At 39.7% G+C, this 27,700-nt stretch overlaps 2 protein-coding genes across 12 annotated transcripts in view; one reads left to right on the forward strand and one right to left on the reverse strand.

Moving 5' to 3' along the window:
- The first annotated feature begins 239 nt into the window (after positions 1–239).
- S1PR3 (sphingosine-1-phosphate receptor 3) lies at positions 240–10,129 on the forward strand. Of its 7 annotated transcripts, none has more exons than XM_068666650.1 (3): positions 607–718; positions 4,453–4,587; positions 6,251–10,129. In XM_068666650.1, the coding sequence occupies exon 3, from the start codon at positions 6,432–6,434 to the stop codon at positions 7,572–7,574; it is 1,143 nt and encodes a 380-aa protein (XP_068522751.1). In that variant the 5' UTR covers positions 607–718; positions 4,453–4,587; positions 6,251–6,431; the 3' UTR covers positions 7,575–10,129. The 7 variants fall into 7 exon arrangements, with proteins under 7 accessions (XP_068522754.1, XP_068522750.1, XP_068522751.1 ...); XM_068666648.1 differs by lacking the exon at positions 607–718 and adding an exon at positions 1,096–1,419; XM_068666653.1 differs by lacking the exons at positions 607–718; positions 4,453–4,587 and adding an exon at positions 240–578.
- A 4,662-nt stretch (positions 10,130–14,791) lies between these two features.
- Positions 14,792–27,700, reverse strand: part of SHC3 (SHC adaptor protein 3) — a 65,567-nt gene continuing 52,658 nt past the window's right edge. For all 5 annotated transcript variants that reach the window (XM_068666645.1, XM_068666644.1, XM_068666643.1 and 2 more), the window contains 6 exons: positions 27,455–27,581; positions 26,196–26,349; positions 24,961–25,057; positions 23,849–24,043; positions 21,342–21,637; positions 14,792–18,325 (listed from right to left, as the gene is read on the reverse strand). In XM_068666645.1, coding sequence (XP_068522746.1) covers positions 18,197–18,325; positions 21,342–21,637; positions 23,849–24,043; positions 24,961–25,057; positions 26,196–26,349; positions 27,455–27,581 — 998 coding nt within the window. In that variant the 3' untranslated portion in view covers positions 14,792–18,196. The remainder of the gene's footprint in view (positions 18,326–21,341; positions 21,638–23,848; positions 24,044–24,960; positions 25,058–26,195; positions 26,350–27,454; positions 27,582–27,700) is intronic.

Consider the following 27,700-nt stretch of genomic DNA (forward strand, 5'->3'; position numbering starts at 1 on the left):
CTGTAGCCCTTATTTCCTATAAAGGTCCTAAACCAGAAGTGTTTTTTTAGTAATCTTCAGTCGGATAAAAAGAGATGACAGAAAACCACCTTGTGTTCTGTTACCTCAGCTTTGTTTAAACTTCTGGCTTTTAAAATCCTAGTTCTGCTTTTTTTTTTTTTTTTTTTTTTCCTAAGTCTTTTCTTCCCTATGGAGTAGCAGCGCAGGAGACCTGACAGCCGAGCCCGTGGCATGAGTCCCAGCATGATGATGCTGAGCTCCAGACAGGAGGCTCCCAAGAAAAACACTGCAGCGAGACAAGGCAACCCTACACGCCTGCCCGCACTTAGCAGCACTGCCGTGGCACTCCTGCTTGCCAGCTCACTCTATCTGCTTCTGACAGAAAGTTTTCACTCTTCGACAGAAGGTTTTGCTGTACCCACGGGCAACTCGCAAGTTTGTCTGAGTTAGAAGGCTCTGGGATCCCGAATTCAACTTCTCTGGAGAAGCGTGGATCCTGCTCCCGAAGCAGTCTGCGTGCCTATCGCTACCCTCGAGAGACTCGGTGACTGTCAAATGTACCTCGCTGAGGACCTCCTGTAAGTGGCAGATCAGGGCAGACCACCACTATTTTCGCCTGGAATTTCCGAACACTTCACTCACCCGGTGTCACCCCTCTCCGGCTGAGGACCGCAGAGATTACTAGGCACAATGAGACTCAAGGGCAGAGGCAGGAAAGGTAAACCTCGCGCTCATTAGCACGCTGATAGCTCGAACTGGGTAAGGACTATCCAGAATTTCCTCCCCCTCTCTCCCCACCGGCATTTATACGTCCCTAACAAGCGCTCCCCGCGGGCTCCGCCGCCTCGCCCTTTACCCCGGGCTGCTCGCAGCGCCGGCCGCGTCCCGGCCAGACGTGCCCTCGGCTGGCCCGGCACGGCTCGGCACGGCCCGGCACGGGGTAAGAGGGCCGAAGGAGGCGACGGCGAGCCGGGAGCATCGAGCCGGGGCCCGGGGCCGGCGGCACGGAGGTGAGAGGGGGCGGAGAGAGCTCGGAGGTGAGGAGGGGGCAGGACGGACGGGGGGTGCTTCGGTGGGGCAGGGCCGGCTCCGGGAGCGACTCCGGGACCACCCCGTCCCGTCCCATCGCACCCAGCCCCGCCCGGGCCGGCCCAGCCCCGGCGCCGCGCAGCCGGCGAGGTCGGGGTCCGCGGAGCGCCGGAGGAGGGAGCGGGGCCGGGGCAGGTAGCCGGCTGTCCCCCACCCCAGCAAGTCGCCCCTGTCGCCGTGTCGCGATGGCGGCGCCCTCCTGCGCGGCCACCTGGCGTCGCGGCGCTGCCCCGGGCTCGCCGGGGGCCGGGAAAAGTTTGGGAGGCGGCGGCGGAGAGCGTAGGAGGCGGTGCGGGGCCGCGGGGCTGAGCTGCGGCTCGGACGGAGCTGGTGAGTTGCAGGGGGTCCCTCCGACGGGGGTGCGCGGTCGGGGGCGCCGGGTTTGGGGCGGGGGGCGAGGGAAGCCTGCCTTCATCCCACGCGCGGCCGTGCGGGAACGGGACGGGTGGGTGGATGGGTGCACGCGTGCTGCCAGGGAATGCGAGGCGCAAACCGGTGCCTGAAACACGGACGCCAAAAAAAATAACCGCTCATTAAAGGCTTTTCCGAGGCCGAAAGCTGCCAGCACGTTTACTTCAAAAAAAAAAAAAAATTTTTTTTTTTTTTGAAAGTTTATTTGAGTTGTCGAGGACATTGTTCTGCAGCAGATGTTTGTTGTCTAAACTCCGTTTACATCCAGCACGGCATAATTCCGTGGTGGAAATGTGTATTGTAATGTGCTGTGGTTCTCAAAAGCCTTTTCTCTTCTAAAATTTAACACTGCCAGGGTGTGCCAGACAAATTGCACGTATTCACTTTTGCACGTATTTTTTTGGGAAAAGCTTTAAAAATAAAATATACAGAAGTTTGGCAGTGGGTAAGCATTCTTGTCTTTCCCTTTGCTTTTCTTTAAATTGTCATTTGTGGCCAAAGCATATGGCTGTGTGTGAAAGAGAAGGGAGAACAGGAATGTGTGTGCTGGTGTTGGTAGTGGGGGGTGGTCCAGCCCCTTTGGCCAAGGCTTTTTGTGGATGTCTGGAAGGTAGGAAAATACGGACTCCAGCTGAGCTGCAGTGGGTGTACTGAACATATTGCTTTGTATGTTCTTGCAAAGGCAAATGTAGGAAGCCGTGAGTTAAATCTTGTTCTCACTTCTGTTGACTTTGGGTTATCGTGAAAATTAAGAGCAGTTTGGCACACTGTTTTGAAGACACAAATTTATTATTTTTCCTGCTCTAAAGTACCCAGTGACTCCTAAGATGGTAACAGCCCTCAGTCCCCCATTGGATTCTTGCTGGAGAGCCTGCTGGGAGCTGAGGGCAGAAATGCTGAGGGAATAGCTGCTGACGGGCTTGGCATCCACATTACCACCAGCTCCGCATTGCCTCCTGGCATCTGTGGGGAGCTGGGGAGAGGTATGGCACTGCCTGTGCTGCTGTGTGCTGGGGCTGAGGAGGGTGGTGGAGGTGCTCCTTGCCATAGGGCAGGGTGAGGCATCCACGCAGCACTGCCCTTCCTGTGGCGCATTCGGCACAGGAACTGTAAGTACCATGTCGGACCCCAGGGACATGATCCATGGTGGTGAGACCCAGCTCCAACCTGGAAGGGTGCTTGACCTTGTTAGGACCCTGTAGCTCTGCAGGAGACCACACAAACAGCTGTGGAAACCACAAAGCATAGCAGTGGGCAGGGAGATTTCCCGGGATGGGCAATGGGCTCACCCGGCTTCTCCCTCCGTCCACAGAGCAAGGAGGACAAAGGTCAGCTAAGCAGCTGAGGAAGGCAACTGAGTTGTCCTCCACAAGACTGTGGCTCTTGGTATCATAACACTTCCTTTATTTGAGCTGTTTGGTGAACATTGATTTGGCCATCACATCTACACAAAAACATAGCCGGGCTGCCCCTGCCCTGCCAATAGGTTTGCATTTCTAGTGGTACCTGGTGGTGCAGCAATAGGGACCCTCTGTTTGCTTTAGAGTGAATAAAATTAATTTCTGGCAGTATTGAGAGCTCCGGATATCGAGATACGTATTCAGGGGAATGCCCAATATGCACAGACATGTTCTTCAGGTCCTCTTTTTAGTATTTCAAGCTAAGGATCATGCTTTGCGACTAGTAACCAGTCATCTGTATGTATGACTGAGACAATGACTTTTTGAAGAATAATTTGTAGAGCTGTCATGAAGCAGTGGTTCAGATATCCTGGATCTGGCTGCTGCTATCTTGTTACTATAATATACAACCAGCTGTATTCTTGCTAACTGCTAGAAAATGAATGTTCAAGTTACTGGCTACAAAGGAGGAGAAAAAAATGAAAGCATTTTTTTAAAAAGTAGCATGGCTGAAAGATATTACCTTGAAATGATGCTGCCAGAAGGAAATAATTTACTACATTACTATTTATATTAACTTTCAAGTGGCTGGTGAATGAGATTATTTCCCCAAGAGTCCTGGCAAATACTGTTACAGCCTCCATTGTCTTGCCGCTGGGCTGTCAGAAGAAGATTTACTTTTGTGATACTAAATTTGCTGTAATAATTTTAAGGGAAGAAGTAATTATGAACAATGGAAGAGACCTAGTGTGATTTCAGCTGGTTGAGTCCATGCCTTCAGCCAGGGGAACTGGTTTAGTGCCATAGCCTTTAGTAGAGTCATGACAGTTTACATCCACGGAGATATGGCTGATATAGTCCCATGTCTTGCATATCATTTTCTTCACAGAAAGAAACATATTTTTGCTTTGGTAGAGAAGTATGATAACCCTACTTGGAAGAGGCTTACAGAAACGTGTATTTTGTTGCGTGTGGTGCTGCAATGATACTGAATACGATGCTCTCAGGCAGTCTGATGAGTATTGCTAGTTAAGCTGTTGTTAACAAATGCTTTTCTAATAAAATATAGTTGTTTATTGTACAGTGGAAAGTACTTGCAATTCATAAGAACACAGTGGCATCTTGTTATAATCCAATACAATGAAAGACTGTGATAATTTCTGTGACAGCAGTGTGTAGATTTTAACTGAATTACAATTAGATTGAACCTTCGCTGAGGTGAAGTTCTTCTGCTGAAGAGCTCCACTGTTACTGTCCTTCAGAAAAAGAGTCAACAACCTGAGGGCCAATTTCTGCTCCTGGGAAATGAATGAGGGGGTTGCCATCATCTTCAGAGAGTAGAAGACCTATGACACTAAGTGACAACTGTGTTTCTTGGATGATGCGTCTCTGTCTCCCTGTGTGTCTCATCACCAAAGCAGTTTGCACCTAAAAAATAGAATGGGCAAATAATAGCAGTAAATTACTCTCTCAGAAATCATTTTAAAGCATCCTGAATGTACTAAAGAATTCAAGTCATCTCACTATAGGCTTTTTTTTTTTTTTTTTTCAGATAAATTCTCTTCTGATTGAGAGAATCCAGGAAAAGGAAGGGTGGGAAAAAATGGTGTGGGTCGTCCTTTAAATTCCTTTACATGCATCTGGGACCTGGGTTGCTCCTCCCCTCTTTCACAAGGCACTTAAAAAGGTATCTCCCATTCTTCAAGTGCCTGGGCCAGAGTGCTGGAATAGCAGCAGCTCACGTGATTTTGTGATCTTCAGAAACCTGCGTGTTTTCCAATAGAAGTCCAAACACTTCTGTGTTAAACCTAAGCCTGCTGAGAGTGTGCTTGCTCTGTTACACAGAATAGTAAATACCTAATTCCTTGGGATGCACAGGCCACAGGTTGAAAACTGTTGTGCTGGTAGAGGCTGAAATCTCACTTTCTCCTCTTGATATCCTTCTTTTGAAAGCTTCTTTCACATGCTTAGGAAGTGCTTGTGACCTTTGTGTAAATAAAGATTCAGGAGCTCTCTTCCTTAAACTAAGCTACTTCATTTGGGGGCAAAAGAAAGTGACCAGCATCCTGTACATCTAGCACAACCTTTTTTTTTTTTTTTTTTTTTTTTTTTTTTTAGATTTTACCAGAAAAAACAAACAAACAAACAAAAACTCTACAAATTTGGTTCCAGTTCTCTTCTCATTCCCATCCTGGCTTGGTTACCAAGCTGAAAAATTGGCTCTCCGTTCAACCTCACTACATACATTTGAGGCAAAAGCACTGATTCTCATTGGAGTATGCAACCCCTAAGCTCTAATGTTTCTGGTAAAGTAGTAAGTGCTTTTGGCATCTCCTGATATTTTTACAAAGCTGTGCAGATTTCTTCCAATATTTATGCATGGCAATGGGAAAAAAAAAAAAAAAGCTAGGGGAATCAATCTGCAGTTAAAAAGCAGCATAGCAAAGTCCATGGGAAAACGTTGCAGTTAATCTAAGTCATGATTTAAAGAAAAACAGAAGTAAATTGAAAAGGATGATCACTCACTGTATAATACTTTAAAAAAAAAAAAGTTAAATGGATGTCTTTTATACATATTTAAAATAGAAGAAAAGTGAACTAGGATGAAATATGATATTTAGAAAGAAACATGATTTTGTGTGTGTGTGTGTGTGGTGTTTTGTTTTGTTTTGTTTTGTTTTGTTTTGTTTTCAAGTGGTAGTAAAAAGCCAACTAATTTGAATTGGAAATAGGATTGGTTTTGTGATGGCTGCCTTTCAGAGCACCTCCTTAATTGTTAATAGAACAATTTTGTATCATTAAGGGGGGAAAGCTATCTTAGGCATTGGCAGTGTGCACATTTGTGTCAATGATGACTTTCTCAGGCTCTTTAATACTGAAGGTTTGCTTGGGGAACAGGATCAAGCTCAGAAAGCAGTGACTTTGCTGTGCTGCTGCTCAGGCAGTGAAAGTTGGTTGGTGTTTTGGTAGTGCCACGTACACTTAGGTCTTTTTAAGGAGTGAGCCAGTCTCTGTGAATATGTGCTTGCTGGGAGCTTTTGATATTATTATTTTTTTTGACACTACTACATATTTTTCATATGGAAATTTTGTAAGAGGAAATACTTATGAGCAATTCTCCACATTGGCATCATACTTCCACAGCAGGAGCTACAGCTTACCCACCACCACTTTGGTAAATGCACAGCAATGCCAGACCTCGGCATCTCCCTGGTCATCTCCCTGTTGATCTCATGGTCAACATCCCTCTTGGCTCCAGGGTTCATGTTACAGGTTGAGCATCCACACAGGCTGTGAGTGACATACAATGACAGTGAAACTTATGTTGCATTTGTTGTTTTTATTTTCAGGGACTGGTTTCTGAGCCATTCTCACAAATTAACATGCGAGACTTGCTGGAGCTGGGGATACCCACTGCCTGCCCAGAGGAGTACTTGGAGGAACGTGGCTTGATCTCCCTCTTGTGGAAAATTATTGGAACTAAATTCTTGTGATACTGAAGAAGAAACATCCCACATCAGCTCATAAAAGATGTCAGCAGTTACTGTGCCCCCTGCTGATGTTGTTGGCCCTCAGTCAAGTGAAGGGATGGACTCTCTGATCGTACTGCATTATAATTACACAGGAAAGCTCATTCTAAGGGAAAAGGCAACTGATAAAATAGACCTAACCACTATTGCATTTCTGATCCTATGTAGTTTCATAGTCCTGGAAAACTTGATGGTATTGATTGCCATATGGAAAAACAATAAGTTTCACAACCGCATGTACTTTTTCATTGGCAATCTAGCTCTCTGTGATCTTTTAGCTGGGATTGTTTACAAAGTAAACATTCTTATGTCTGGGAAGAAAACTCTGAGCTTGTCCTCAACAATCTGGTTCATTAGGGAAGGCAGTATGTTTGTTGCACTGGGAGCCTCCACCTTCAGCTTACTAGCAATAGCTATTGAACGGCATTTGACTATGATTAAGATGAGGCCTTATGATGCAAATAAGAAATATAGAGTGTTCCTTCTCATTGGAACATGCTGGCTTATTTCAATTTCCTTGGGTGCCTTACCCATCCTCGGCTGGAACTGTAAAAACAACTTGCCAGATTGTTCAACCATTTTGCCTCTTTATTCCAAGAAGTATGTTGTATTCTGCATTAGTATCTTCATAGCCATTCTTGTGGCCATTGTTATCCTTTATGCACGCATCTACATCCTGGTAAAATCCAGCAGCCGAAATGTCACTAACCACAATAACTCGGAGCGGTCCATGGCACTCCTTAGGACTGTTGTGATCGTTGTTAGTGTCTTCATTGCCTGCTGGTCTCCGTTGTTCATTTTGTTCCTCATTGATGTAGCCTGCAGAGTCAAGGAGTGCTCTGTCTTGTACAAAGCCAACTGGTTTATTGCTCTGGCAGTCATCAATTCTGCAATGAACCCCATCATCTATACTTTGGCCAGTAAGGAAATGCGTCGGGCTTTCTTTCGCCTTGTTTGTGGTTGCCTGGTGAAATCCAGGGTAGCCAGATCTTTGCCTATTCAGCCCACGCCAGATCACAGTCGAAGTAAATCCAGCAGCAGCAATACCCAGAAGCCAAAGGAAGATTTCCCTCAGATGAGCATTCCCTCGTGTGTCATCGAGAAGCGTGAATCTTCATTTCACAATGGAAACTTCTGTAAGTAAGGGACTCTTCAAATCAAGGACCTTTCTGTGGCTTAGAATTAAACTACAAGTGTAGTTTAAGTATTCATGCACTTAAATCATAGGGGAAAACACTAACCACTTATTTAACTTTGAGGACTTAATTATCAACAATCATTTGCTTTGTGTGTTCTTTCAGTAACACACCTGATTCAGAGAAGCTTTCCGTGCTACCCAACAGCCAGTACAGAGTCCATGTATATCTATTGACATTGTGCACCATGATGGCATTGCATGATGAGGTTGCATTTGGCACCACCTGATCCTGCAAGACATCAAGAAAACCTGTTAACATTCACTAAATATTCATCTAATAGACATAACTTCAGCACTCACTAAACACTGCTGATAATCAGAAAATGAGCCTGATTATTGCCGACTGGGAGAAAAGCTCATTACATCTATTGGGGATTATAGTTCTGTATATGTATCTTGCTGTTATGTTAATGGCCTTACTTGTATGTGGTATAAATAGCTGTATATTTGTACAATTCCATATTAAAAAGTCAATGTTTGGTTAGAGTTTACAATATTTTAAACATTGTATTGTAGTATAGAGTGTAAGGTGACAAATTATTCAAAAATATAGATGTGTTTTGAAGGGGATTTTTAAAATACATGAAGTAGTAGCTTTAAACTGACAGGAACTTTAACATGCCATATCAATGCAGTACATTTGTTTTTTCCACTGTTAGTCAAACTTTTAATGTTTAGTGAAAGACAAAATGATAGTTGTCACTGTGACATTTCACAACTTTAAAAAAAAACACAATAGTAAATAGCCATTAAAGGAGGTTATAGATGTTTTCTATTTAAAGTAGGTAAAATGTGACCCATCAATAAATATATCAAGGGTATGTACTATTTCAATGCATATATTTTTACTTACTGTTTTCAATGTATTTAAAAATGTATGTCAAACCTATGTAAACCTGTGTACATTGTGAATGCACTACCTAAGCTGAGATTCTTCAGTTCTGAAGCAGAGACGTATCATTTCAGAAAGCAATGAACCACAACCTGGTCCTTGTGGAGTTCCTCGTTTTCCCTCCAGGCACTACCACAGCATGGGATTGTGTTATAGCTTCTCCCTGTGAAGAAGCCCAGCCAGTAGGACAAAATCCTTTTTTTCTGGCAATGGGACCTTTTGCTTTTACCGTCTCTGAGCACTTTTGCAGATACAAGAGGAAAGATGCGGTACAGCAGGGTCATGCTGAAGGGTTTATCTCCATTTATACCTGACCCTGCCTTGGATATGGAATGATCTATTCCGTTTGGATGATCTTTCAACTTCTCTGGAGCCCCAGAATCATTCTTTTGAGGGGCTGTTCCATAGAAACCTGTACAAAAAAAGGTTTACCAGTCTCAGTACAGGATGCTGTTCAGCATCAGGGGGGGTCCCTAAGACCTAGAGTAATTAAGACTTCATAAACATCTGAGTGTAAGTCTCCATGGAAGTGGCCCATGGTACTTCCATCAGTACTAGTTCTTTACAGCTGGAGTCTTCAGTGTGGGTTTTCCCTTCACTGGAAGGGAAATTCTCAGATTAGTTCTCGATGTAAACATCTAACTTTCTTGGGCTCCTTTGAAGATTTCTGCTTAATGCCTCAAACCACAGTTTGCCTTAAGCATAATCAGAAGAAGTTGAGCCTTTTTAATTAACAACTTGTAGGAGCTCATCCGTGGCTTTACTCCTGTCTTAATCATTTAAACAGCAGCATTAAGACTCTTTCAAAGTACGTACAGTGTGTAAGTGGTGTAATGTGTGTAGCAAAAGCCTTTAAAATGTAGAGGTTTGAATTGTGATTATCTTCTTACAAGCTAGCAGTCTACTTGTAAGTGTTTTATGCTGTTAGAAAACAGTAAGAACAAAGAAGAATATGAAATGAATTTGAATGAAATAACTGTGAAAGAGAGTAGAAAATGAATAACTTCTACCAAAAATGTTGAAAAGAAGTGCATATAGAGAAAGAACAAACTAAACTAAGCTAAGCATGAACAGGAGCATGAACTGCAGATACAGGCTAGGTCAGCAGCTCTGTAGCTTTGTTAGAAATAGAACTGACAACATTGCATTGTTGTGGCTTAGGTTTTTAGATGTTACAGTGCTATTCGTCTGTATTTTCAATCTTGAAGGTCTGCCTTGAAGTTATGTCTTTGAAACCTGCCTGCTAAAATGTTTGTGTGCTTCTAAACGTTATCTCATGAGGTGATGGCACTTGGCAGCATTACTTGCTATTTCTAGAGGAGATAGGCCTAGGCAGGACAACTGTTTGAGAAAACATTGTGGCTGAATCCACACCAACTCTCACATTGTGTTGTGATGTTACATGATTCTCCGTATTTAGGTGAAAAGTAAAAAATGAGTATTTGTAGTGGCCAAAGTCTAGGAACATGCCTGTAAAAGTGAATTTTAACATCTGGATGCTAGCCTTAGCTATTTGTTAGAGTTAATGCAAGGTACAAGCATTGCAAACAACTGATTGAGGCCATGTGATTGAGTGTCAATAAAAAAATATATATATATTAAAAAATCACTCTACTTTGTTATGTCTCTTATTTTTTTGATCTGGATGTTGTTTCTGTTGTTTTATTCTTATTTTGTTTTATTTTTGTTTGTTTGTTTGTTTTTGTTTGTTTGTTCTTTGCTAGTTCACTACCCTGCCATACTTTAAGCAGATTCCTAATACACATGGGTTCATGTTAAATACTGATAATATATCTAAAGAGATTTTTTTTCCTGTGGGTACATCCCACTTGGATGTATTAGGTAAAACACAGGTTTGGGAAGGTTTCAGAGAAAAATTTTAGAGTAGATTAAATTGAGGGCATCATAGTTCTGGATCATAACCAACCAGGAAGATTCCTTATCCTTGAAAATGTACAAAGATAGAGGATAAGCTTCGTTTCCCCTAAAATTTCAGAAAATTCCTTAAAATGCTGCCCAGAATCCAAGCTTTTTATTATCTAGGCTGATTTAAGCATGCTAGAAATCTGAATCAGATCTCCCATTCATAATGGATTCTACATGGAGCAAAAACCATAAAGCAGAGCCACTTTTCATTCATATTATTTCACGAATTAGAATATTTATTTTGGTTCTGTATTACAAAAGAAATGCAAATCCAACCACCTAAGGAGAATAAAAGTTTTCATGAGGAGCTTTCACCAGAGTCTTTTATTGCTGACAGTCTTACAGAGCATTTTCAACTCATTAGGTACCCTAAACTTTTAGAAAACATATATTTAAATCTCAGACCTTTGAACTGAAGTTGTCATGTAGCAGTCATCTTTTAAAGGAGCATAAAAAGGGGTTGGCCTTCCATAGAAAGCATAGATTTAAATTCTAGGTGCTGTGCCTGAAAGCACTATCTGTGAGAACAGTGTCGGCTGTGGCTCTGCTGCCCCTGGAGATAGCGGAAGGTTCTGCCTCTTCTTCTGGGAGCAGACTCGGACCCTGGGCTTGCCCACTCAAAGCGCTCACCGTGCTGGCCACAGCGGTTCCATAGAAAAGGCACATTTTACAATAAGTGACTGTAAGTAGGGGTTGCCTTAAGCATTTGTTATTTCCAACTGCTTTAGTGAAGAACACCTGGGTGTAATGTGCCAGGTGCCAAAAAGCTAGGAGCCTGAGGGCAGCCGATCTGCCCCTGCCCAGCTCTGCTTTGCTGGCATCAACCTGGCTTAATGCCATTTAACCCAGCATTTCCAACAATATATTTAGATAGATTGGCCCCTTAACCATGCTGGGAGCTGTGGACACAGTGACCACTTTGGGCCTGAAGGCCATCCCTTCTCATAACAAAACTCATGGGACAAGCACAACAGCAGTGATGGGGGGTTCTGCTTGGCCACTACTGATGCATGAGGCTATCTGCAGCCCTGCATGGGCTGCAGGCAACATGAAGAGGCTTGCTGGCACCCCTGCAGCCTTCAGAGCTACATTTCTTCTCTCCAAGAGTGATGTAACCTCCTGGGGCATCCCCAGGCTCAGCTTTTCTCCAAATGGGTAAGAGGGAAGGACTTTTACATGTATAAAGTGTCACTTTGGCATTGCAGGAAGGGAATTTGAGTACTGTCAACACAGCTAAGCTTTCTTCAGAGCAAAAGGCTTTCTCTGCTCCACAGCACACTAAATAGCTGCTCTTGCACGGGCCTTGTCCCTGCAGTCACTCTCCATGGAAAGACCATGGAACTGGCTACCATCACCTGCTCAGTGTGCCAAGCAGGAAAGCTACCTTTTCAAGTTAGCACATCATCTGCCCCAAATGTGTGGGCCTGTATGATTAATTATGTGTATCTTGAAAATGTTATTTGGCAAAATGGAAAAATGGAAGTCAAAGGTGCCTCTGTCAAAGTAAATAAAGCTGATCTACTGTACAGTTAGTGTAACTGAGGTCAACCCTCTCACGTGTTACCTCATCCTCTGACATTTTTGGTCTGTTTCTACTGAGGGGAGTAGTTCATTGGCTTAATAATATTCAATATCCAAGTAAATCCTGCAGATTTTATTTTTTTCTGCTACAAAACAGGTGTGTCTTCAGTTAAAAACAGTAAACAAACAAACAAACAAATAGGGAACCTGGGCATAGGAGAACAGACTCAGTCCCACTTTAGATACATTTAGAGTTGATAGCAGTGCTCATTATTTTATTACTTTGGTTAATCACATACAAACTGAATAATCAGAAAACAGCTGCATGACACATATTCCAAATTCTGTTGCTCAAAGACTTTCTCAGAGACAAAATTTGCCTCTATAACCAGAATATCACAATCAGCAGACAAGCAAAAACTTGAGATTCACAAAAGTTTGGGGGAATATAAATGATCACAATATTTCCACATACATTATTTTTCCTGCAATTCTCAATTAAAAATATTTCTAAAAGTAATAAATATTAATAAATATCAAATGTACAGTCAGACTCCCTTTTACAGTAAAATAGCCACTTTTTTGTTGTTGTTGCTGTCCACACAATGCGAAGAAAAACATTTAACTCAAAAGAAGAAACCTGGCTTCCTTTGAGGTTTAACTCTGCAGGACTTTACTTAGAAGCAGTTATCACACCAGTCCAGCCACAAAGGACACAAATATATATCTTCTACCAATTATAATCTTTACATCCTTCACTTACGAAAAATTTCACCTTTTCTGAATGAACATTTGCCTGGGTGGTTTTGGTAGTTTTGCCTCACTGAAGAAAAAGGAGGCCTGCTGGAGAAAGCTGTCTTTATCCTTTATGTTATTTGACCTTCACGATAACTACATGAACTGTAATTGCGCATCTTAATCTCAAAATTTGAGGCTACCTTCATTAGTTGAGTCATCCTTCCTGGCTCCCTCAAAGTGGGGTAGCAGAATGAGTCACCTAGCTTTTATTTCCTTATTCTTTTGGTTGTCACAGCTTGTTCTTGTGTCAAACAAGGTTTAAGCACCCTTTACTTAGCTTTTCCTTTATACAATGCTTTTTCTAAAAATATGTAGCTCGGTAGCTCTATCTCCCTTACTGAGATTAAAATAATAATAATAATAATAAAATAATGCTGCCTGTTCTCAGTGGAAGCCATACATGATGCTCATGTTGGAGGATGCAGATGAACAAGAGACGAATCTTAGGCATTGTACAAGTATTTTGCAATTCTCTTCCTCAAGGTTCTGCTTAACCCTATCAGACAATTAGCATGTTTTTAATTTGGCGGCAGCTTTCTTTTCTCATTAGTGGCTCATATGCCTATTGGCTTACGTTTCCAGACCTCACACTTCTTAACCCTGGGGTTTTCTCTCCCAAGGCAGCTTTTCACCTTTTGGCTTTTCCAAGTCTCTTTAACTGCAGACAAGTTTTTTGTGTTACTTCTCCACAGGCCTGCACATGTTCCAGCTGCACCCAATGCTGATGAGATCAAGGTGAGACACTGAGTGAGGGGGTAGAATAAGTGACTGAGCACAGAGCATTGAGTAAGATTTTTTCCATATCTTGACAGCTTTGAGCCAGTATAGGTTTGTGGAGAGTGCAATCATAGTTTTGCTGAAAAAAGGCGGTGCAGATCAACATATTTTTGACAGTAACTACAATGAAACAATTTAGATTTTATACAGACATACTTTGAAAATGTCTGGAAGACAAAAAGAGAAGTGTATGTATTACATCAGCTCAGACTTAATGCAAATATGGTTTACAATAAAAATTCTTGGATCTACCATTTCATATAGTTTTCAAATGCAGCATTTACTACTTACAAATTTCTAAATATGCATAAGTTCTATAATGAATACTGTATCTGGGACTTGATATGTCAGCAACAATTGCACTGTGGTATAAATTTTATAAATTCTCCTCCTCTTACTGCACAACGTGGTTCTTGGGAACAAAGATAGTAACAGTTTATTATGTGAAGGAGAAGAAGGATGCCAGGATATCAAAAAGGTGACATTTACCAGGCCATTAACAAACTTTTTCTTTACATGACAGCACACGTTTTGCAACCAAATCCCAGTCCTAGGCCTATGTCCTTTGTCCTCTGCTTTTTGTTGAACAAATACAGTACAACAGAGAGGTATCTGATATAACTAGCATCAGCTCCCATTGGGAATCCTGTAGGATTTGAAGTGAAGGGAAGCTTCAGTTTAACATTTTACCCTCACCTCATGTGCAAAGCCCTGGGCAGAGAGGCCATGGAGATTGCATCTCCTCCTGCACCTAGGCATAGCCAACTTGAACATCCTTCTCTTTTGTTCAGGAAGGGAGCCTGGAAGTCTTCACAGTGTGCAAATGCCCATTGAAACCAGAAGGTAATTCTGTTTTCAACTCGCAATTTCTACCTTTGGAGTTTCATTGGTTGTGAAGCATCTGTAACAACTAAAACTTTGGGAACATGACTATACCTCAGCTCTCAAATCTATCACTTTCAGCTTCAGCATTATGAAATTGTTATTATCCTAACAATTAATATAGAACTTTAATAAAATCAATCAGAAGCATTTGTTTTACTTCTAACAGTCTTGTTTAAAGGAATCTAATGAATTTTCATTAGCCATAGTTCATATAGTTGCAATACAACTGGAATCAAAACAGATAATCAGATTTACTGATAATAGTTTCAATTCTGACTTCTCAGCTATTCCCTGGGAAAATATAAAAGGATAACTGAATATTGTATAATCTCAGTGATTTCTAGTGAGTGTAGTAAATTTGTTCTTTAGTTAAATCCCGGCTCTTTGAGTCATCATACTGAATGATCACTAGATTTTTAAAACCAGTAAATGTATAGCCCTTGAGACAGCATAAAAGAGAAGAAAACCAAAAGGCAAGGAGACTCAAAGCCAAAGGCAAATATTAAACAACTCAAATTATTATGCAGTCAACTGTACAGTTTTCAGCCAATCACACAACATTGGTCCCATAGCTTTATGTCTCTTAAATTGCTAGCAGTGTTGGCTCCTCACAGAAATGAGGAGAAATGACTTTCTAACAGGTTCAGTTCTCTCTTGCTGAGCTCAATGTAAAATGTCTCTTTCACTCTAATGACAACAGTAGTGGACCTGATAATGAAATGGCTATACAGTTTTTATACCATTCTCATAAGGTGGAAAGCCAAATCTATGAGAATGACAATTACAAAAAGTAGGATCTGCCAAAGGAGCATTAATTTGCCCATATGCTTGCTCTTCCTTGTTGGTTGGTTCAAGATCATTTGGTTTCAGTGACTTAGAAAAGGCTCTGGACCTTTGTATGAGGCCAGACAGGATCTCCCAGGCCATTATGACAGTGAAGTATTGTTGCAGCCCAAATGTTGAAGCCCAAACCACCACCAAAGACCAAAGTACATATGATCTAGCTGCCTGTAACCATTGCGTTATCAGTGGATAAGCTCGGCAGTGGGATGTGCTGGAAGAGAAGCTTAAAACAGACACATTTTCTTAAAGGCAGAGTTTGTGAAATGTAGTTTGGGGAACAGATACTGATGTTTCTGGCAAGCTTTATCAAGTCTCCTTACCATCAACTTTAATTTCCAAATTATGCAGCTATTTGGCTGCTAAACTATTAAAGCTAGAGCTGGGGTAATGGTTAAAAAAGAAAAAAAAGAAGAAAAAAAAAAAAAAAAGGAAAAAAAAAAGGAAAAAAAAGTATCTGCTTATTTCAGTGGATGTTTTGTGCCTTCATTCATACATCTGTATCTTGCCATATTTTTCCCAGCATGCACTGGCAGGATACTTAAGAATCCAAGACAGAGATAGGCAGCAGGTGGGATTTTTGAAGGCAGGTTAAGAAGTTAGGCACCTGACTATTGCGGAAGTGATACACAATCATATTTGAAGTACAAAAGAGGCCTTTTGTTACAGTTATTGATATCATACTAAAAACATTCCAGGACATGTCTGTAGGAAAGTGGGAGACCGGAATGACAAGTGTTACATACGATGAAAAAGGAGACAACAAAGATACTTCAATGGGCAATATGGTAAGAACAGATACTCTTAAAAAAAAAATCAGTCTGATTGGTACTACTTTGGCTATAAGATCTTTTCACTTTCCTTGCAAATTCCAACTTGGTAAAAGGAAAAAACATAGTTTAAGAATTAAATATTTGAAGACTTTAAGTGTCATGGTAATTTGCAAAGCAGTATTTACTTTCTTTCCTTTCCTTTCAGCTCACATCCAGACCTAGAAACATCAGATAATAACTATCTGCAACAAAATGAATCAGAAGCATTTGGTTCACTAAATGTCTTCATTTGGTTTCAGAACGTTTTGATTACATAATCAAATGTATTTTTATTTCATGGGTCACATGATAGTCTTAGGTACCTTAATAATTTTAGTTCTTGAGAACAACCAAAATAAAAGTCTTTCAAAGTTGCAATTTGACCATATTTCAAAGCATGAGGTACAAGAAATAGGTACAAGATTTTCTTTTTTTCCTTTTTTTCTTTTTTTTTTTCTCACTTACGTAGTGATTCTATCTGAATGAATTCTAAGTGAATCCTTCAAGCAGTTTGGTCTTAATTAAAAAAATTCTTAAACTTAAAAAAAAATCTTAAAAACAAATCTAACTGACTACTTGAGGACAGGCAGGTGTTTAACCTAGACTTAGCCTGCTAACTTTTAGCCACTGTAAATCAAGTCTGATGATTTGATTTGAGATGCTTCTGCTAGAGAAAACCTTTGAATGCTGACGGCTAAATCATAGCTCTGTCCCAAACTTAGCCATTACAGGAACAGTGTCTATTGAATTTGTCTTGATAATTTTACATAAATAAGAACTAAGGCTCATAAAACATGAAAAAAAATTAATATAGTACTTTCGTTTGAACAGTACAGACCTTCACTAAAACAATTCCCAATACCAAAAGACAAAGAAACATCTGTCAGAAACGCATCCTTAGTGTATATTTCTAACTTCATATTTAGAGAAAAGCTGTATATTTGCAATACCTATCTCTTGCTGAAGGTCAAAATCAAGTTATACTTTGGGAAGAGGCACCTAATAACTAGATAAATGCAAATGACACCATTTGCAAAACTGATCACTGAGTCATAATAGTTTTCACTATCCATAAGACTAAAAGATTTTTCAGATATGTCTTTAACCAGCCACAGAAGTCTTGCATTAAATTTACTAATTACAAGTTATTGAAACTGCCTAATCAGTATATAACATTTCACTGGAAACTGATAGTCAAGGACACCTAGATCTTCACCATAACCAGAGAACTATTTATAAATAATCTTACCATTCAAATTAACAAATTGAAGTTGCAGAATATTGTTGTATTATCATTAGAAAAATCAAATGCATACACCTTTTACACAGCGAGATCACACCAAATCATTGTTAAAGCAAGATACAAATGCTTTGAGTAATATCATATAGGAATTCAGACTTGACATTGGAAAGAAAATGCTTTTGATATCTATGACACTGAATAACACTTTAAAAAAATCCTTTTATGCTAAATTTCTGAGTTGGAATTCATGTTGCTGAATTCAGTCTCTTTCCAAGGTACTTAAGGTACATGTTCCAACTGTAATCCCCATTATTGTGCTTCTTACATAAAATCATAAATAAGATGCCCGATATTTGCTCTCTCAAAAATTGAGACTGCTGTATTCTATTTTTATTTGAACAATCACAATTGGCATTTTTCTTCTGTTAAAAACACATGGCACAGAAGATTAGTTCTATACCATCAACAGACTGACTTGAAAAATATAAATATATACTGTATTTATATATTATGTGTGTGTATATATACACTACCAATATTCACAATTGAGGATCAGAACAATTTTATTTAAATTAATTTTTAAGAAAACCTTCTGTTGTGACTTCAAGTCCACATAAAGCATTGAGAATTTTCAAGTAAACTGTGTGAAATAGAACTTCTTAAACCTAAAGAAAATATACTGGTGAAACATATGGGAATATGGTGTGTGTGTGTGTGTGTTTTTGTTGTTGTTGTTTGCTTTGTGTGTGTGTTATTTTTTTTCTTTTCTTTCCATTTTTTTTTTAATACATGTTTTCAGATCTGCAATTTCCACAAGTTATAACTTGCAAGTTACAAAAACTTGCAAGTTACAAAAACTAAGAGTTATCTGGAGTCAGTGTTTCCTCTCAGCAGGCTGCTGCAAGCAGAGTTCACTCCCAGAAGAAACTATTGGCAAATTATTCTCAAGGTGATGATTGATGAGATGACTTATGCTGTCAAAGACACGGTCTTTTGTACGAACCTTCAAAAAAAGGATGCAAGAAAACAAGTTAAGGAGCAAAATATTTTTTCTCAAAACTTTGCATCAAAATTCTCTAAAAATAAAAATGTACCATTAATTACGTATTTGAGACAGATCACTCTCTCATCAAAAGCAGTGGAAATCTGGCTGTTTAGTCTCTGTGTGTTTGTCTCTGACTCTCCTTAGTCTCTCCAAACAGATACTCAGCAAGATACCTATGAGCTAGTCTGCTTTCCATACATCATTTTGTTTCACTTTAAGTTCAATTTTTAGACCGGCTTTTCTTTTTCAAGAAATTACAGGTTCATTTTAACTACTTTCACCTTTTTATTAAAAAGGGATATCCATCCAGGGATGCCAGAACATCTCTGTGCATTTCAGTATCTTTGTGTTTTCCACAGCAAAGCCTTTCTTCTTGAGATGCCAAAAAAAAAAAAAAAAAACCCTCTGGTGTCCACTGGGAAATTCCCTTCCTCTGAAAGTGAACCACCCACCACTTGTGTTTGGCTTGAGTTTGCACAGTGCTGCATGGTACATGTTTGGGCCTTTGAAAGTGAAACACTTTAGGGTAGGGAATGTCATTTTTTTCTAGTCCGTTTACCAGTACTCTGCACTGGAATCCTGCTAAATGAATTATTACAGCTGCAATAAGAGAAAACTGATATTACAAGGTAAAACAGTCAAAAGTTAGGGCAGGCCAAGACCTAATTAATATTACAAAACATCTTTAATTAACTTAATTTAATCTTTATTATCTTTAATTATATAACCTCATCTTCCCAGAACATTTCCTTCTTATGTTTAAAACAACTTACAGCATACAGCTTCCACATGCAGAGCAAAGTTGTGATAATGTTTTTGTGTTGGGATAGTTCTACAATGTCTCAAGCAAAATGGTATGAACACTGCTCTAAAATGAAGCATGGCATCTATTCTCCTTGAAAGTTTCTAAAAAATCATAGAATAGAAAATAGATAATGACATTTGTTAAAACTTTCAAAAAACAGTTCATGCTGCAGTGGGCACCCTGCTTGAAATATTTCAGTCTTCACAATAAAGTTCTGGCAAAATTACGAGAACTTGGGACACAATGTCATAGGAAAAGAAAATAGCAAACAACACCAACAGCACGTTATACTACCTACTGAGTCTGCATTTAGCAGCGTTGCTGAAGAAAACCAGCTGGCTCTCATACTTTCTCAAACATACTACTTTTGAACATTACTTTCTATAATTATTCAAAGCTATATTTTTCAAAACTAAGATATCTTTAAAACATCAAGAACTTTCATTACCTATATTCAAACTAACACATCTTCAGCCCATTCAACTCAGGTGAGAGCTTTCTCACCCTCAGTAGTATGTACCATCATCACCACAGCTCAAGCTTCAATCCTAAACCCAGTAGAAAACCTGCAGTACTAACCTTTACGCATCCCTTATCTAAACTAGAGATCTTCTGTGAGCTGGATTAGAGCAGAAGTGGCAGCACAGTTAACTGCCCTGGAAACACACCTGGAGGAGTTGTAACATGCCACTTGATAATTTGTGTGTGAATTGACTTTCAAGCACTCTTTATGAACCAGTTTTTACAAATAATCACAGAGGCCAGGCAGGAAAAACACATGCCACTGGAGCACTGCTGAGGCTTGCCTCACGCCAGTGTTTTATGAACGACTCTTCTCTCTGACAAGTCACAAACAAGGCTGCTGAGGAGCTGTGGCAGGACCCCACAAATCACACAGACAGCTCAGCTAACCTAAATACAGATATGAAAACACTGTCGTCACTTTTGCCTTCCAAGCCAGCTGAAGCTGCTGCAGAGCAGCAGAAAAACCCAGTGAGCCCTGCTGAGATGGTGAACAGGAACTGTCCCAGGCCTGGGTAAAACCCTGCCAGTGAGAGGAACAGGAGATATCACATCTACTTTTTGGCTTCCAGAGCTCCTGGTGGGACATGTTCACACCTTGTAGCAGCTATTTCTGCATTTATTTTGAAGGGGGAATTATGAGACCTGCAGGGTCACAAAGCAGCTGTCAACATTTTAGAGAAGGAGGCTGCTCCCAGAGATGCATAGGGTCTGGCTTCCTGGCCAAGCCCGGGACCTGGCTGATGGCGCAGAAAAAGTGTTAAAAACATTCTTTGACTGTCCTCGTGTGGCGAAGGTAAGTAAGTAGACCGGCAAGTACTGTGGCCATTGCAGTGTGGTAGTTTGCAGGACCAGCATAATTCTGCTGCTGGTCTTCCTTCTGCAGGCTTCTCAGATAAAATAGATGCTAAACAGCCACCTCCTTCCCAGGAGTTTACTTTCCAGCTTTTAAAGCTGTCCTTTAGAGAGGAAGAGGCGTTACTATCTGTCAGCTACCAGGGGACAAGAATGAAATGTGTGGCAATGCTCTCTCAGGTGAGGCTCAGCTCCCCCAGAAGCACAACAGATGGATGCAAAAACAGGAATTCTTTACATTTGCTGTTCTGTTGCTGGGAGGCTTCATCAGCTAAAGGAGTGCCTGTGCAGCAAACAGATATAGCAATTTTACCCCAATGCGGCACAGTTTTACTCCAGTCGTCTCATGGCCTTAAGAGGGGGGAAATATAATGGCTTTGGGGGGCCTGATCTGTGTCCTCACTGACAGAGATCATGTGGAAATTCCCAGCACAAATGCTGGTTGAACTTGCACAGTTGCCAGCAACTTCTCAGCTAGAAGACCAAAAAGGGACTTAGCTACACTTTTGACTTAGTTAATAATGCAGTGGCCAAAGTTTGACATTGATAGGGAACCAGGTCCCTGAGACCTCCTGCAGATGTTATGCGGGAGGTCTTCTGCTATCCCTGAAATGTGCATGTATGCATGCACTATGTCTTCTACTAGGTATCAGGAGAGCATTGGATGTGATGACACCTTACATTAAGCTGTCATTCTGGTCAGTTGTGCCTAAGCTGTAAACAAGTTTAAACATATTCAGAAAAAATACAGAAGTCAGAAAGTGCCTGTATTACTCTGTAATCAGCACTTACGGTTCCTTCTGGATCCACCAAAAGAAGATGCTTGGCTTGTCCATTTTGCATGCCTGTCAGCACATAGGAACCTGGATTTGTGGTACTTTTTCTCACAAGGAAATCTCCACATTTCTTTAACAGCTGTTCTGCGTCTTTCCTGCTCATCTCTCCTTGATACCATGGCTCTGTACTTAGCTCTTCCATTGTAGTCCAGTCAGCAGCTCTGGATAAAAGAGGACTAGTACATTCAACGGAAGTGGATTTATTCAACACAGGCTCAGGCGTTTGGTTCTTAAGGGCATCTTCAAATGGTTCTGGTTATAGAAATAGAAACAAGTGCAAGATAATTAAGAGTTAAATCATGTTGAAAAAAAAAAAAAAAACATACTACAAAGCTACAAAGCTTACTGATCTGTCATGTAGTAAAACATGCATTAAGAGTATAATATGTTAAAAACGTGTGTTATGCACACAAAGACAGTGATAAAAATTAAGAGCGAATATTGGCAGAAACGTTTGAAAGGTACTGATTTTATTTCATTAATGGCCATTGTCAACATCTGTATTTATGTGCTCTGGTACAGTGCAAAGCTTTCTTTTGCCTTACAGGTTACGTCAGACAGTTTCATTTAAAATAAATTGCATAATATGGGTACCCAAAATCATTATAGTCATATCTGGTCTCTCTTCAAGGAACATATTAATTTATCCATTATCCATTATTATATATTATCCATTATTATATATTCATTATCCATTACTGAGTCTCCAGCCCATGGAAAGGATCTGGAAAGGATCAGTCGCTGTTATTACTCAGCTTACTCCTAACCTCAGCCTAGGAAGAGGACTTTGGGACACAGAGACAGGTTAACACCTTTATTGTGATTTACCTAATTGAAATTAGCCCTTGGGAAGTAATCTTTTAAACTTCAGCTGAATCCTGAACTCAGTGTTACTTTCCCTAGAGTGGAATGGAAAGAGGTGTCACTGCATATCTCAACAGTCTTGCAGAAATAGTAAATAGGTCAGTGTATGTTTCATTATAGGCTCTACTGACCTACCACATGCTATTTGCACTTTTAGATTTTCAACTGCCCATCTAGCACATATTAAAAAGACACATTTTCCTGAGTCCACTAAACTTACTAAAGAACATCTGGAGAGCAGTACTGTGAAGCAATACACATGCTATAAGTAGACTGCTCAGAGGCTAGGGGTACATAGCCATGCTTCTGTGGGGCCACTGAGAAGTTAATTTAGTTCAGAGAGATAGGATAAATAGTATGCTGTCACAGATTTAAGCATTATCTAAACTAAGTTGTATGTTTCTTAAATCTGACTTGTATTTATGTCTTCACTACATTACAGCCTGCACTACTCCACATGTTTAGCTTGACAAACCACTGACTTTGGACTAGTTGACATACTTTCTGATAATGCTTTTCCCTTTGATCCAATGGTCAATAAAGCCTAATGCAGGCTGCAAGATGAGAAATCAGTTTGTCTTATTTTTAGGCAAAGAATGTGTATAATATAGAGGTAAGCTTGTCCATGTTTTAAGGGCATGGTTATTAGAAATTAAGGTTAACATCCATCATTTCAGTCAGCAGACTTTTCTCATTGTAGAACTATATTGATAGATAGGTGCACTCTTTAACTTTTTACCTCCCCCTTTCTTTCAGTTCAAAATCTTTGCTGTTGAAACAGAGACACATTTCAGCAAAAACATGCCAGGAAGACAGTTTCATGTAGACTGAAGTTACAGAAATGTAGATATGTTATTTTACAGATAACATGTAGGCATCAACTGCTTTGTCTCACTGCCTTTTAATAATATGAACTAAATTGAATAAATCGTGTCAGCAACTGAATGGAAGTAAGATGAACAGAACAAGGAAGGTTTTCTATACATCAAATTGCTTTCCCCATACTTTTTGTTAAGTATCTGCTCATGGCTGGAAACCTTGTATATGGGTAGCATCAGCATCAAAATTATGACTGATGCTTAAAACTTTAGTTGAAGACTATAGCTGTGACACTGAGTCCAGGAAAGTTGACTTCAAAAGTAAAATAAACGGCTAGGTAGGGCTGTAGACCTACCTGGAAGAAGAGAGAACTTACTTTTATCTCTCAATTTTCTTGTTGCACAAAGTCAAATGCAGTATGCATTGACTTCCTAGAAACAAGTTCACAGGACAGGCAAGGAGCTAGTTCTCCAGTCAATCACTCCTTCATTTTCATGCATGACAGGGCTCCCGATTTATTTTCCTTCTGGCACAGTTACCCATGATGCTATGGATAACATAGACTGCAGCCTAACACAGATCTAATACAAATTAGCTTCAGATCTTTGGCTACCCTTATTTTTATCTCAGTCAGATATGAAACCACCATGAATTCTAAGGCTCACTGTGACTTCACTAGGGATACTAAAATTTAATCTGGAGAATTTTAGGATTATTTTTATACAGAATTAATACATAAAGTCTCTTGCTAGAAAGGGAGTGAAAAGGAAGGGAACTCACTCATGTCAAATAGATCCTTTCCTGGGCTACTCTCTTTGGTATTATTTGCGTTTCCACTGAAGGTACTTTCAGCATCTGCCTGAAGTGCCAATAGAGCTTCCATATTTATATGCTGGGTGTTCACATAAGTTGGCATCTCTGCTGTTGAAGTTACTTGTGATCTCCCTTCCGGCACACTATAAATATCCAGAGATCCTGGAAAATTCAAGAGATGGTGGTTTATTTTATTTATTTATTTATTATTTTTTATCTTTTACATAATTATGTTGTTAGAATGAACAGACGATAATATCAAAACCCATCACAACAGGTTTAAAATTCCCTGGAATGGAAGATAGAAAGACAGTAACTGCTGAAGCTAATAGAAAAAATATGCCATTGAAAACAGTTGTAACAGTGTTTCAGTGAATTTTATTTTTAATTATTCTGGAGAAAAGGTATTTTTTGTAAATCAAGACTGTGAGTTTCAAATTAGCTGGGGACTCATTGGGGATGAAATGAAACAAAGTTCCCAAATCAGTGTACATTAACAACAGACAACGTATTCTGGCATTTGAAAAGAAATGGTCCACCCAAGACACCTCAAAGCTGTCACATAAAGGTGGAAGGGGTCAAATTTGACGCAGATGTTTTGAAGTGGTTTGCTTATAACTCATAAACTGCAATATTAAAATCATGCAGTGTTTGTTATGTGTAGAGCCCAAATTATATACAGACGTGCATTGTTCTACATTCCTAAAAAGATTCTGACTTTGTACCCTACCTTTGGAAAATCCACTGTGCGTATCCTAGTGGGTCAGATTTTATGAAAAGACCAAAAGTTTGTCTTTAAATACCATGAACTTTTCAGACAAGCTAGATAGCTGAATGTTTGGGGCAAATCTGTACAGGAAGTGTTCTGCAAAATATAAGTTTTTGTGAAGGTGTGCATTTAATAATTCATCCAGAAATACTTACCAAACACTTTTCACTGATGTCAACACCAAAATTCGTGACAAAGGGGACCAACAAAGTGCAGCTCATTGACTTAAGTCTTCAAGGCATCAGACATTTCTGTGCTTTGCCCACCCAAGACATCCTGATACATTACAACCCAAAATGGTAAGACTCACCTTGCTTAACAGGTTCATGATGCCAGTCTTCATTGAATTTGTCTCCTAAGTGACGACTCTGGTAATAGATCCGCTCTCTTCCCACTCCTGCTGCAGACTAGAATGGACACATGTACAAAGAAAATTGCAATTACCATTAAAACACTGATATATTATGAGTGGCTTGGACAATTTCCTTGGCTGTATTCTGTGTACTCCCACTCTTTATTTCCGATTCATTATTGTGTCAGAATATAGATCTCAGGAAAACATTTGTGTAGGAGTAAGACATTACTGGTGACCTTCATGAAAACTTCCCTCCTTCCTGCTTTTATCAACCCCTGCAATCCCAAATAATACATCATTGCCTTCAATATGTTTGTCTCCACACAGGCAGCCCTGACAAACTGTGACTGGGAAAACCATTTCTTAGAAACCACACAAGGGATCAGTAGACACCCCAAACACCCTCAAAAACATGAGCTGAAAGACTCACATTGGTACCAGGGAACTCACTTAGATATTGACAGGAATATGTTTTCTTCAGTCAAGGCCCGTCTAGATTTAAACAGAGTTGTACTGGATCTCAAAACTCCTCTTAAACGGTTATATGGATAAGAGTCAAACCTCTGACAGCAACGCTGGTAGAAATATCCAAGCTGGCTTCAGTTCAGTGTGAGATGAAAGACCTACCTAGGAACCTGGCTAGATATCAGTTGCTGCTGAGTTATTAACATAATGAAATGTTAGCAATGACTGTATTAGATTGTATAGAAGCTTCTGTATCAAATAGTTTCTAGTTTGTTTGCACTCTTAATTCATACTCTCTGAGACAGATATGTTTCTTAAAACTGTAGTAACCCCCAGGTTCTTCTCTGAACTTTTTTTTTTTTTTTTTAACACCATGAAGAATTCAACTCCCTTTGCTCAAATGCTTAATTTGTTGTCTCCTAGATCAATGCCCATTAAATATGAAACTAACTACACATTTATGTTCCAAATATATCCATCTTAAATATATATATATTTAAAATATATATATATGTGTGTAATATAATATATATAACATATAAATATTACATATAGCACATATCTTATATATAACATATATATGATATATACATATATCATGTGCATATAATATATATTATATATTTTATATTATATATATGCATATATATGCATATATATATATATATATATATGTATGCATGTAAATTTTGGATCCATCAGCAAGAGGGCAGAGATGCACCGACCTGAGCTGTGTCTGCAGCAGTGGGAATCCTTGCTTTGAGTCTGGCATCAATGAAGCCACCGGGAGGGGGCATTTTATTTGGGATGTTGTTGTAATAGGGATGTTCTGCTGCCTCACTCTCTTCCTCCATCCATGACTCATCAAAACTCTGCACCCTGTAAGAAAGTGAGTGCTTGAGTTTGTGTGTCACTTGCAAAGCACTTACAAATACTTTCAGCATGTTAAGACAGGCTGTGAGAGGATCACTATTGCATATTATTTTGAAAATTCAGCTACTATCATTGGCCAGGATGATGCAGCAGATACCCTGATTAGATAAATTTTATCTACATCTCCCTTTGCAATGGATGAAATTCTTTAGCCTGAAAAATGATTTATTTTTTTTTAAACTTAGCTTTAAAGACCATTAAATAATCCACAAACAAACTCACAGTAGCATTCGTAATATTATTACTTGATTGACTGACTAAGCCCTAAAACATTGTCTTTAATTATGTCTGTTCTATCACCACTGTAAATCTTGAAGAACTTCATGAAGTCATGAGATAGGATCTGTGCTTTCAGTCTACATTTAACAGTCATTTATTCCATTCCAAAGTGAGTACAGAATGCTTCCAGATAGAAATAATAGCATTTAATATTCACCATGTGCTCATTTTACTCTTATGTAAGAAATAAGATTTATTCTAATGTTACTGAGCATATACTGATCCATGATAAAAATAGAGATCACTAAAGGAAACAGAAGGCTCCACCACAGCATTTTAAACGTATGAAAGCCAACAAATCTGACATTATTACTCTAGAGAACAATGCAGTCAAAGCCTGTCTATGAGACATTACATTCCTAAAACCTTTACTCCAGCTAATACCAGAAATAGTGAAACATCACTGATCATTTGGGAAGCCCAGCAACTCTAGCTCACTTTATCCAAATTGACGGAGCTGCTATCACAGTAACAAGAATGATAAAATGTGACAAATAATATTCATTCTTGGCCATCCAACACTGCATATTAACCACGATGGAAAACACATGATACTTTGAGTAATTTCACTGTGAAATCCATATTTAGTCCATTCTTTTAAAATGACTCTGCTCCTCTCAGATTCATTAAGCAAGCCCTCCTTTGCTAATTCAGCAGAAATCTCTTTTTGAAGCATTTAAATCCTGTTCATCTCCAGAAAATTTGTCCATAGCATATTTTATAAAGTAAAAATAAAGAATGTTCTTTATCAGTCTTCTGTAACCGTACTCACCTATCGTGGAAAGTAGGTATCTTAGAGGGGCACCTTAAGTATTGCTTAAATCGAAGCTCAAATGCCTGCCCTATGGTGCTGATGACATCCTGGGCAAGGCCATCACAGCATTCCAGTATATGACAAGCTACATGAAAAAGATTGACACATTCAAATCAATCTTTATATTAGAGTGGGATGCACTGACCTATGACAAAACACCTACATGTCAGGCATAATTGGCCTATTTGTGGTATGTGCATTTCA

This window comes from Anas acuta, chromosome Z (genome assembly GCF_963932015.1).
Source record: "Anas acuta chromosome Z, bAnaAcu1.1, whole genome shotgun sequence".
Lineage (NCBI taxonomy): Eukaryota > Metazoa > Chordata > Aves > Anseriformes > Anatidae > Anas > Anas acuta.

What these genes read in the sequence shown, in the direction of transcription:
- S1PR3 (XM_068666653.1), top strand. Translation starts at nt 6,432, where the DNA reads ATGTCAGCAGTTACTGTGCCCCCTGCTGATGTTGTTGGCCCTCAGTCA.